This window comes from Plectrocnemia conspersa, unplaced genomic scaffold (assembly GCF_051122295.1).
Source record: "Plectrocnemia conspersa isolate PC_06_02 unplaced genomic scaffold, ASM5112229v1 ptg000011l, whole genome shotgun sequence".
Classification (NCBI taxonomy): Eukaryota; Metazoa; Arthropoda; class Insecta; order Trichoptera; family Polycentropodidae; genus Plectrocnemia; species Plectrocnemia conspersa.
Genome location: NW_028277175.1, coordinates 24,304,966 through 24,316,889, shown reverse-complemented (window position 1 = coordinate 24,316,889; position 11,924 = coordinate 24,304,966). Strand labels below are relative to the sequence as shown.

The 11,924-nt window shown below is 26.9% G+C and overlaps 3 protein-coding genes across 5 annotated transcripts in view; 2 read left to right on the top strand and 1 right to left on the bottom strand.

Annotated features, from left to right (window-relative positions):
• The window catches only part of LOC148230056 (neurotrimin-like), a 521,584-nt gene that overhangs the window by 253,852 nt on the left and 255,808 nt on the right, over nucleotides 1-11,924 (top strand). The window lies entirely within an intron of this gene.
• Nucleotides 1-11,924, bottom strand: part of LOC148230057 (neurotrimin-like) — a 305,728-nt gene that overhangs the window by 251,336 nt on the left and 42,468 nt on the right. The window lies entirely within an intron of this gene.
• LOC148230058 (adhesion G protein-coupled receptor G6-like) lies at nucleotides 4,980-11,150 on the top strand. 2 transcript variants are annotated; one of them, XM_088198358.1, is made up of 7 exons: nucleotides 4,980-5,721; nucleotides 6,236-6,360; nucleotides 6,476-6,835; nucleotides 7,011-7,207; nucleotides 7,276-7,343; nucleotides 8,094-8,400; nucleotides 8,636-11,150. In XM_088198358.1, exons 1-7 carry the CDS (start codon nucleotides 5,005-5,007, stop codon nucleotides 10,105-10,107), a joined length of 3,246 nt encoding a protein of 1,081 aa, XP_088054484.1. In that variant the 5' UTR covers nucleotides 4,980-5,004; the 3' UTR covers nucleotides 10,108-11,150. The 2 variants fall into 2 exon arrangements, with proteins under 2 accessions (XP_088054484.1, XP_088054485.1); XM_088198359.1 differs by lacking the exon at nucleotides 4,980-5,721 and having other exon boundaries at nucleotides 6,244-6,360; nucleotides 6,459-6,835.

Genomic DNA, 11,924 nt, shown 5'->3' with positions numbered 1-11,924 from the left:
CAGAAAACAAGACTGATTCTTTGCATTTATTACAAATCAGATTAAGGAATAGTGTAAATTTTCAACTGTAGTGCTTAATGATACAATCTGAACGAGATTATAAGCTGGATTTTAAATAAATATAAATGACATGCCAGAAAAGTTATACAATAAATGTTTTGGCTTTGCACCGTCTGCTTTACTACTTTACGGCAATATTGTCAAAAAATTCAATCGCATTGTGTTACATTGTAATGGCCATGTTTGTCGAGCGAATAAAAAAAGTGCAACATCCCAGTTTCCATTGAGTCGAAAAGTTGAACTCGCAGCCAGGGGAAGTTGTTTGTAGGTAACATATGGCGTGCAATGGTTCGTTTAATTCCTTTAACCGGCTCTTGTCCGATTCGCCTTCTGTTCGCACGAGAATGCGAATTTGGAACAGGACATATTCAAGATAGTAAGAAGTTCGGCCCTCTTTTGAGTGTGTGCATGAATAAAGTGAAGAAAATAACAACACTTTTGACCTGAATCTCGAGGACAAAGTTTAACCCGGTCCATTGTTTCGCAGACCGGCGGCTTGGCACCACTCGCTTGTAAAATAGAAAATTTAGATATTGCCAAAATTATTTTACGGTTACGCAGAAGGAACAATTTTAACTAAATATAATCGGAAAATAAAACTTAGAGGAGAGTAAAAATAAAACACTGCCGCTTCCACTTGGTTTCATGTACCGTGGCAGATTTCATCAGACCTCAATTACAACACAGTTATGCTTGCATTATGAATTTAAAACAAATGTTAATTTGCGATTCTGCGAATTTCAGTATGTTATAAAATAATGCTGCTAAAATTTATCACTAATATGTTTTTGTCGATGACAAAACTGTCAAAAGATGTTATAAATATATAACAAAAATAAGTGATGCTAATATTAAAAAATTACATGATTTATAGGGCCTTTAATTAATATATACTTTATTCGGGTAATCTTGTCTTGGTTTCTCGACTTAAAGTATTTTATTTCTAGAGTATAGTTACAGTCTTTGATAAATATGTATCAGAAATATATACATATATTTTGTTGAACTCTTCAATAAAAATCCGTCTACATTTTCATTGCGTAAAAGTTTCGCTTCTTTGTGTTTTATTCTAAGCTATATATTTTGAGCTGCACTGCCCAACAAAAAAAAATGCAGGACTGCATAAAGAATTTAATATTTATTTTCTACAGTGTAATTTATATTACTAATGGATAGATTACAATTTTATTTTTTACACAAATGATAATAATATCATATATAAAGAATACGATGCAAAGAGTATCTTAAAGACGCTCGTCTAAAATTTTAGTTTTAGTTTGATTTTTTGTATGTTTCATACAGAAAAAAAAGAATGTAGTCTCTATAAATTAGTGTCTTATGGAGTACCACAAGGGTCTAAATTGGGACCATTGTTATTTGTTTTGTATATTAATGATATAGTTAATAACGTGAAAAAATGTAAAATTCATCTATTTGCGGATGACACATTAATGTATTGCATAGGTGATAACATTAAAGAAATTGTAAATAATTTAAATAATGAATTAGGTATATTAGAAATATGGTTAAAGAATAATGTACTTAAATTAAATGAGAATAAAACTAAATGTATGTTTAATAATTATAAAAATGTGTTAGATAATAGTACCAAAATAGTAATAAATAACTCTAGTATAGGAATAGTGGATAATATAAAATATTTAGGAGTAATTGTTGATACAAAATTAAATTTTAAAGAACATTGTAATTACATATTAAAAAAAATTAGTAGAAAAATAGGTTTATTATCTAGATTAAGAAATATATTAAGTATAAATACAAAAAAAATAATTTACAATAGTATAATATTGCCCCATTTTAATTATTGTGCAACACTATTAAATATGTTAAATAAATTAGATAAATAAATGTTGCAAAAATTACAAAATAGGGCAATGAGAGTAATCTTAAATAAAAATAGATTAACTAATTGTAAAAGTATCATTAATAGATTAGAATGGTTGAATGTTCAAGAAATATTGAGTATGAATGTTTTAGTATTTATATATAAGTTAGAAAATAATATGTTACCAGAATATTTTATTAAGTATTTAATAAGAAATAAAGATGTACATAAATATAATACTAGAAATAGAGAAAATTTAAAGATAATTATGTATAAGAAAACGAGTACGGCTAGGGGAATTATGTACGGAGGTTTTGATTTTTATAATAGTCTTCCAAGAGAAATCCGAAACAGCAAAAATATAACGGGTTTCATAAATGGAATAAAAAAACACCTTCGTACATATAGAAATAAATTATAATATTATTGTATATTTTTATTTTTTCTTTTTGTTATGTATTTTTTATATATTTTTATATATGTTTACTAAATTTGTTAGATGTAAAGATTAGCTATTAAGCTAAATAAATTAATAAAATAAAATAAAATAAATAAAAGGGCATATGCAGAGTGTTTTTTAATACGCAGTTATAAATTTAAGTAAATGTAATATAGATACTTACTAAATAATTAAAAAAATTACATTTATGATTTAAAATATGTACCTTACATCTGCAAGCTCACACACAATAAAAAAAAGAGTAGCAAATTAACTAAGATGCCGTTGCTGTTTTCTGAACTTTTAAAATCAAGTGATAAAATAGCAATTTTTTGCTGTTTTCATGGCATTGTTCAGACAGTGTTTTAAAGTATACTGTTTTTAAAATCAGATAAGCACAATTTTCTTTTTAATGCCAACGCTGTTTGAAACATTAAATTTATTATTATTTTGGAGAAGTGTGTTCAGTTTATTAAAATAAGTATTGATGTGAACTACATTTAGCCATATTTAAACTAAAGTGCAAGTTTTTCTATAGCGTTTATAAATTAACCACATCATAGCAGTAAAGTATACAGACTTCATAGGATGATTTGGAATCTTGAAATTAATGATAATTTAATACTTTTCATTATATTCAATTATTTTTTTTAATTAAGACGCTTATATTATTATACAGTCCGTTCAAAATATAAACGCTCATCGTCGCAGTATTGGCGAGAAAAAATAATTGGGTGACAATGTGAAATTATAGGTGCAATTAATTTTTACTTTTTAATTTAATTTGTTGAGGATAGTGTAAAATATCACTTTCTTATTTATTTATAAATATTTGACTCGAAAACATGATACCAGTTTTGGAATCACTTTCCAGGTTGAATATCAGTTTAATATAATATTTTTTTAAATAATAATAGAATATTGCAGGAATTGTTTTATTAATTACAAAATTATACAACATGATAATAATTTATAAAAAAAATAACACAATAAAAATTTTAATTCAATTTCCAACGTATGGTCACCCTACCATTAAAACAGCCCTGATTTAGTATCGGTGTAAGCAAATTCGCGGAAAACTGTATATGTATGCATGCATGCGTACACGCACTCTTATTTCCAACACACCGATGATGAGAGCTAACATCTTGGATGGACTAGACATTTTTAATTTCGTTTTATTGATAGTAAATGCGGTGATATATTTTGTATCGTCATCCACTAGTTTCGTGTAACCATCAGTGACTATATCAAATATGTGATTATTCAACATCAAAAATTTCATATGTAAAATGACAAAGTCGCTTAAAAATAAAAACTTAAATACACCAGGAACGATGTAGCTAATACAATTCAGGAGAAAGTCGAAATTTTAGGTAAGGCCTCTTTTACATCTTATCAACTTACGCAAAATTAAGTTGACCAAACAACGCAATTTAAAGTAGACCAGACAATTAAAGATATCAGTAGATCTCAAATAGATAAAAAAAATCATTAACAATGTCGGCTTATCAGATATTCTAAGTATTAATAAACGATTAACAAATGGAAAGGCAATCCAGGAACAGATAAATTGAGAATATATTGATTAAAAAACATATTTTTTTTGCTTCAAGTACTTAAACAACATATTTAATTCATGCTTAAATTTTTGATATTTCCCAATTATCTAGAAAACTAATAAAAATACCTGGGAAAGCAGATAACATACCAAATAACTATCACCTGATCAGTTTAATGCCGTCATTTCAAACATTTTTGTTTTAAATCACTAGTTTTGTATTCAAAGGCATAAAATACTGTAAAATACTGACTTAGGTTACCTTTTTTACTGACTTTATATTGATGCTATATCTGCACAACAATATTTTTTAGACAAAGATAAGATAAATAAGTTTACTTATATACTATATCAATACATGTATGTATAATACTAATGCCTAATACATTTAATTTAATTTTCAAAAAATATATAATAAAAAATATAAAAAAATATATAAATAATTACTACAAATATTTTAATATTATTTTAAGCTTAAATAGCTTAAATTGAAAAAGGTAAATCATGTTTATTTATGTAATATATAATTGAGTAATTACAAATATTATTAAAAAAACTGCAATAAAAAATATTTTACTCATTAAATATTCAGGTGACGGTACAGTAGTCTAACTATATTAACACTAACTCTGAAAAATGTAGTTATTTTAAAAAGTGTTTTAATATGCCTAATTAATTATAACAAATAAGACAAATTCACAGGTATAAATTTAATTTTTGTGATTTATGATACGATTTCCCTGCTGCTATTAATTTTTATTGCACAAGAGCTTTTTATCGCAATATGGCAATTATCTTTATCTTCAAAAGGCATTTATAATATAAAAACTCACAAATAATATATACAGATATCATTAATTAACAGATTTTAAAAGTTTAGTTAGCGGTAACTAAAATTTTGCTACATATTTGCTTGTTCTTACAGCAGTAGAATTAAAGTGATATAAATATTTAAAAAAATTGCTAAAGTTAGTATTTAGTGCCTTTTTAAATTTCAACGTTATAATGATTAATCAGTGAATCACTGTGATGTGTAATACATAGTCAACAATTGTATTTTAAGTTTTAGTACATTCGTGGACATTATCGAGTGCGATTATGTGTGTAACCAAAAGTGTTGTTTTGTGGCTGCTCTTTTATGTATATTCTACTGAGCAAATTAGCCTCAATTTCACTGATTCAGTTAGATTTAATAAAAAATGTCCGTTGATATATTCTATTGTAAGTGACATGAAAAATTATTGCGTACAAAATTTAGGCAAAGTCAAACACGATGAGCTGTACAATATATGCAATGGAGACCCTGTGCCATTTAGCTTGTTCACACTTTCTGGAATGCTGTTTAAGATCGCTCATGATAGTATTGTATGGGTTGAAGGCTATAGCTACCACAAAGGAGGTCTCATGCTTCAACGCAATGAAGATTACGAAATCAATCCGTTCTTTTTTAAGAACATTTGGAAAGAAAGCAGTGGAGAATGTGCTAGATACGATTTGATCTTACAACAGTTAAGAGCCGTACAATGCAAATATCACAAATTTGTGGGCATTTGTTATTTTGAAAGCTATCGATCGACATTGGAAAGATACACTTGTATGGATGGCTTTTTTTATATTAACTCTCCAAAACCCACGTGTTTGACTAAGATCCAAAAAAACAATGGAACGTACGACGAACAGAAGCTGTATTGTAATGATTTAAACGGTACGTTACCGAAAAACGGCGTGGTGCATTTACATAACGACTTTTTATGGAACAATCTTTCAATTACTTCTTTACCGGTAGATGTGTTTAATACTGAAGTTTCAACAAATGTAAGTTAATTTATTAAAACAAGTTTTTTATCTATAAATAGAAAAGGAATATTTAAAAAGCTTAGAAAATAATTTAATTATTTATCTCACATATGTTAGCTTTAAGGATTTATTTATGTATTATTTAACTTAATCGTCTACTTGGTGTTAGAGTCATAAAATGCACCTTATTATTTTTTTTTATTTAAGCCTTACAGATAATAACCTCTTTTTAAGATTCAATATAAAACTTTTCACTCGTTTTATTAATCATTACCATTTCGTTTTTTTTTCGTTTTGCTAGACTAATTCATTCAATTAGGATGGAAGGAGTATTATCCTTCACATAATAGAAACTTGTGAGTCAAAAAACACTGGCATTACATACACTGCAAAAAATAAAACTATTTAATTTACTAAATCTAAACCGTTTATATTTTACTTTTATTAAATTTCTCTTTTATGAAAATAGCTGTAACATTAAATACTTAATCAAGTCGTTTTAATTAACAACAATGTTTTTTGGTGTCATTAGTCAACAAATGCGATGGTTTTTAATCGCAACCATGTAATTATGGAAGAAGTGGATACAAATTACATTTTTGATTATGTAATATGCGAACACATAGTTAAACCATCACCAATAAAACTGCATGTAATGTAAGTATTTAAAACGAATAAATAATTTTGTATATTTATCTAATTAAGTGTGTGTGTATACATATTAAAATATGTGTGTGTACTTGTATATATTTTAGAATAAAACATTTTTCAGCAATAACACACTGATTGCTAACATACCTAATGGCGTGATGCTTTTTGAAATATATTGCTACACGGATTCCCTGACATTTTATCCTAAAAAAGTGGAATTTTTCTACAAAGGTAGCGATCATATTTCAATTAAAACTAGAAATGACGGATACTACTGGTGTGTGAATAAAAATATGCACTACTCAGTGAATGATGACGAAAAAACATTATGGATAAAGGATAAAACAGTTTATCGCACAATGTTTGCGGTTTATTACCATTATGCTTCTAATAATAAATCAGATCCCATATTATCAACGCTACATTTATTAGATGTTCATTCATTTGCAGACTATTTTAATAAAAAGTTTAAAGATACCAGGTATTACTAAAATTGTTTAAGCTGATATGCATAAATACTGAAGGACTCAAAAATAATATTTTGAATTCTAAAGAAGAAAAAAAAATCAGTGTATATGTTTTTGGGTCATTCTTTATTATTTACTAGTAAATACACATCAATCCACAAATATAATAATTGATCCTTACAATTTTAGATTTTTCAAAAGTATTTCACATGTTGAGCGTGAATTTAGAATAATAAGATTATTTCAGAATGATACAGTTTTGATTCACATGCATCTACCAAATGATCATAAATTACTTATTACATTTAATGAAAACAGAGAATCATTTAAAAAATTGTATCCAGAAATTATTGAAATTAATAATGTGACGTTGTGCACAAAAAGCGGTACTTTTAATTTTTATTTTATATTTTGTCCCACTATTTTTTAGGTATTTACAAAAATACAATTTCAGATAATGCAAGGGAACGAACAAAATGCTTTGACGATTTTACTTATGGACGAAAATTAGAATCAACAACTGTAAGTCATTCATACTCAAACTATTTTGATAGTAGTGTAAGTAAAGACCTTAACCTCTTAAATGCCAGTGATTTATTTTTATTCACGCGTCTGCATCTCTTTTTTAAATAAATTAAAAATACTTATTATACTAAATAATAAAGCTAGTACAAAAATATTTAATTAATAATAAAAAATACTTCCTAAATAATTCGTAAACTTGTTTTAAAAAATAATTTGTTTAAAAAATATTCATCATATGACGCACCGGTGAGTTGCTGGCATTTAAGTGGTTAAGGAATAATATTTTATACATATACTCATTTAACTGATATAAATGTTCATATATTATTATTTTTTTGCAGTACATATATTATTTATATATCACTTAATTGTTTAATTTTGTTTGGTTTAAGTTTCAGGAGGGTTAGGTTATTTTTTTAATTATAATTACTTTGCTACAAGTTGTGTGTTTATTCTATTGTTTTCGTAAATTTATTTTTTCCATGCCTGTGTCGAAAAATTTTCATAGCAGCTTAAACTCTTGACTTGGTACATCGAGCTGGGTTAGGTTTTTACGTGAAGAGGGAAGCGGTTACTTTTTAATGTCTTGATTTAGAGTTTGTACAAACTCAGCAAGTTGTAGAGTTCTGTTTTTAGTTATTTAATAATGTTGTCGATGTATTTAACTTAACAAATCTTTTATCTCATCGCTTGGTTCTCAATATTTAAAAACATAATTATTTATTATCTGTTATTTGTTTATCTTAGAGATCAATAATTATGTCGATTAAAGAGGATCTGAACAAAATAATAGAGACACACAGTTTGGAACTATTTATTAATGTCACGAAGAAGACAAATGATGTACTAAAAAGAGGCGCAGTCAACGAAGAAGAAGATTTTTTAGACATACTTGACAAAGCATCAAGCACAGTCGAACTAAAAAACGGATTTTTGTTTCAATCAATGAACAATATTGGAATAGGAATTGTAGACGTCAGTAAATTCTCAGAGATAATGGCCGTAAGAATAGAAAATGAACAGGAAAACAACAAAGTTTCATTTTTGGAAACAGGTATAATATTTTTAGAATGCTTTATTGTATATAATATTTTTTTACTAAGACTTACAAGCTTATTAAAAATATAAAAAACAATACAAAACTGTATTTTAAGATATGTTGTTAAAGCCGTTTAACTATTTCATCTAATGTGAAAAAAACATAAGACTTTTATAATATATTACAAATATAATTTGCATAAAATGTTATGTAAAATATGAACATTGACGCATTTTTTTAATATTTACAGATGCATTCAAAACACTTGTAGAGAACACAACATCTACAAATGTAATTGTAGAACTATCGGAAATGATAGTAAAGAATGAATCAAATCGTATTACTGTGTATGCAATAAACAAAAATTTAGGTTATGGTTCAAATAAAGAGAACGATACTGTAAAGATTAACAGTCAAATAGTAAGTGTAAGCATACCAATTAACGACACATTTAAAAGCTACATCGACATACATTTTCGACCTTTGAAAGCGCATCTAGAAAAAAATGAATACAAGTATTGTGCGTTTTGGAATTTAACTTCGATGAATTGGTCAACTCACGGATGCACGTTAGAAGAACAATCATTCGAAGGATTTGACAAGTGTCGTTGTACTCATTTGACTCATTTTGCACAACTAATTGGGATAAAGTACAACTATGCAGGTGAAATCAACGGTGCAGTTTTGTCATATTTGACTTACATCGGCTGCGTTTTATCTCTGATGGGAACGATTGGTATCATCTTAACCGCTATTTTAATTGACAGCTGGAATAAGGAGCTCGGTAATAAAGTTTACGTTTGCTTGTCCGTGTCATTTAGTCTGCTTTTTACTGTTTTTCTAGTAAATTCTTATTTTGGAGACACGAACGATCGCACTGTATGTAGTCTAATGGGAGCTGCCATGCACTATTCGGTACTTGCAGCTTTCTGTTGGATGTTAATATCGGCTATTTCAGCCTATCAAAAACTTGTAATTGTATTTCATGCAAAAACATCACACAAGTTGTTAAAATCAAATTTGTTCAGCTGGTTATTTCCTGTGCCGTTTGTTGTTTTAGTCCTATTTTTCAATTACAACGACTATAAAATTTCTAAAAATAAAGAAGTAAATAATGCGTTTTGCTATCCTAGCGGTTTAGCATTCTGGTTGACAATCTTTACTCCTGTAATTACCATCGTCATATTAAATTTATTTGTGTTCCTTAAAATAGTACACGCTTTATTTTTTCAAAGAAAAATACAAAGGGAAATGAATGATAAAGAATTAAAAATCAGAGTTAAAGTTAGTATATTGATCTTTGTAATGTTTGGTTTAACCTGGTCGTTTGGTTTTTTGTCTTATTTTGTACTATTCAATTATATTTTTTGTGCGACTGCACCTTCTCAGGGTTTTATTTTGTTTATGTTTGTAATCGTTGGCAATAAAAACACTAGAAATAATTGGATTAAGAAAGTCAACCGTAGTACAAGCACTGGAGAGGACTTGTTGGAAAAACTTAGTTACACTAGGAATAAATCTACTGGTAGCTTGGAAGTAAATAAAGGATGGCGTTTTCGTCTGTTACGTAGTCAAAAGTATGTAGTAAACACTGATGTAAAATATTTAAAAAATCAAGATTTAATCGATTTAAAAAATATTACGTTGGTTGATAAATTCACGAGCGAAGTGACTTATTCTGAAGAATATAGTCAAACTGGAATTAGCTCAAAGGATAAATAACTAAAAATATATGTTATCTTGGTAATTACAAACATAAAAAAAATATTTGTTTTAATAGGATGATTAAAAAATTAATTTTAAAATTACATTATTGAATATTTATATAAAAAGCAATTTACATATTACAGCAAATAAGTATATTTTTTTTCAATAATGTTGATTGATGAATTATTATATAAAAAATATATATACGCAACAAACTTTTGCATCAAAGCAATACATATATAGATGACTAATTGGAATCAACAATTATGTGTCGAGTGATAAATACTCACCATTGCTATTTCGTTCTAATCTTATCTTGACCATTTCCTTTCTGCCGTTATTAAAATAAACTCGTTTCTGAAACACCTATGATGTATTAAATGATATGACCATCACAAGATTATTAAATATTGTATTGCAAATTAAAAAAGTCAAATAAAAACCTTTTAATAAAAGTTACGGTTATTGTTTATTTAAATTAAAAGCCAAATACCACGATGTTTAAATATATAGGTAAATTATTTTTATTACTAAAATATAAGCGATACAATATTGTGATGTTATTTTAACAGCGTTCTATACAAAACTGTTACAGATTTTTGTTTGTAATAATTAGGTTACACTGTATACATACACCTAAGTATATTTGTATACATAGTTTTTTTTTGTCAAAAAAATGTCAAAACTCACATCTTGTTATACTTTTAATGCTGGTAATATCTTTGGCCGAATGTAATCCTCTAAATAAATACAAATCAACGTACTTTGAAAAATAAAAGTCTTTGAAGTTGTTCCGATAAGTCTGATGAACATAAATTTTTCTTCAAAAAAGCTTTTGTTGGGTGTTAATTAGATTCATCTGAGAAAACCATGTTCAATCCGGTTCGTTTTATGACAAAAAAACACTGTATGCACTAAAGCACAGATAATGGTGCTATAAATATTATTTATTTACCATTGGTACTCAAATAGTTGTACCTATATATTATTACATATTTATTTTTGTTAAAAATAATTGTAATTTATCAAAAGTATTAATATATTTGTATACATTACGAAATAATAAAATTGTAAAAAAACGCTTATATGTTTTGTATATAATATAAAATAGTTTAAATTCCCTTCATCATCTGTAATAAAGCAACATTTAGTCAATCTGTAAAGTATCGTGACAGAGTACCGTCAGACTCAATCAACAGGTAGTGTTGTCGCAGTCTAATTTCAAAACCTTAAAATGACAAAAGTTTACGGGTAAATATTATATATTTAAGTATTGTTAGGGAAGAGTTGAAACACATACAATATAAATGTTGTTTTTACCAGCTAAATCAAAATAATTTTGGTAATCAAGTATTATAAAACTTATAAAGTATAAAAATATAACTCGGAACTAAACGAAGCATCGCCGCGTGCGCAATTATATATAGCCATTGGAATATGTTATTTTAACCCTTTAAACGCCAGCGACTTTTTAGCGAGTCACCTGTAATTTCCTTCACGGATCAGTATCTCTTTTTAAAAATAACTATGAAATACTTTATTGACTAATAAATTAAGCTAGTACAAAAAAAATATATAATATGTAAATCATTCGTTTACTTGTTTTAAAAAAATATTTTGTAACTAAAATAATCAATAAAATACGCTCGGGTGAGCCGCTGGCGTTTAAGTGGTAATTTCACTACTAGATATTATGATTATTTATTCTTAGAATATTTATTCTTCATTCATTAAAAAAATGTAAATAAAAACATTTTTTAAATATTTAAATATACATACTTTTCAAGCGCAAGTAAAATAGTAGCTAGAATGGAATTATTTTTATTAAATGG

Excerpts from the sequence above, each read along its gene's own strand:
- LOC148230058 (XM_088198358.1), top strand. The coding sequence starts at position 5,005 with ATGTGTGTAACCAAAAGTGTTGTTTTGTGGCTGCTCTTTTATGTATAT. Across the intron at positions 6,361-6,475 it reads CCAATAAAACTGCATGTAAT|CAATAACACACTGATTGCTA; the intron begins GTAAGTATTTAA and ends AACATTTTTCAG. Across the intron at positions 8,401-8,635 it reads AGTTTCATTTTTGGAAACAG|ATGCATTCAAAACACTTGTA; the intron begins GTATAATATTTT and ends TAATATTTACAG.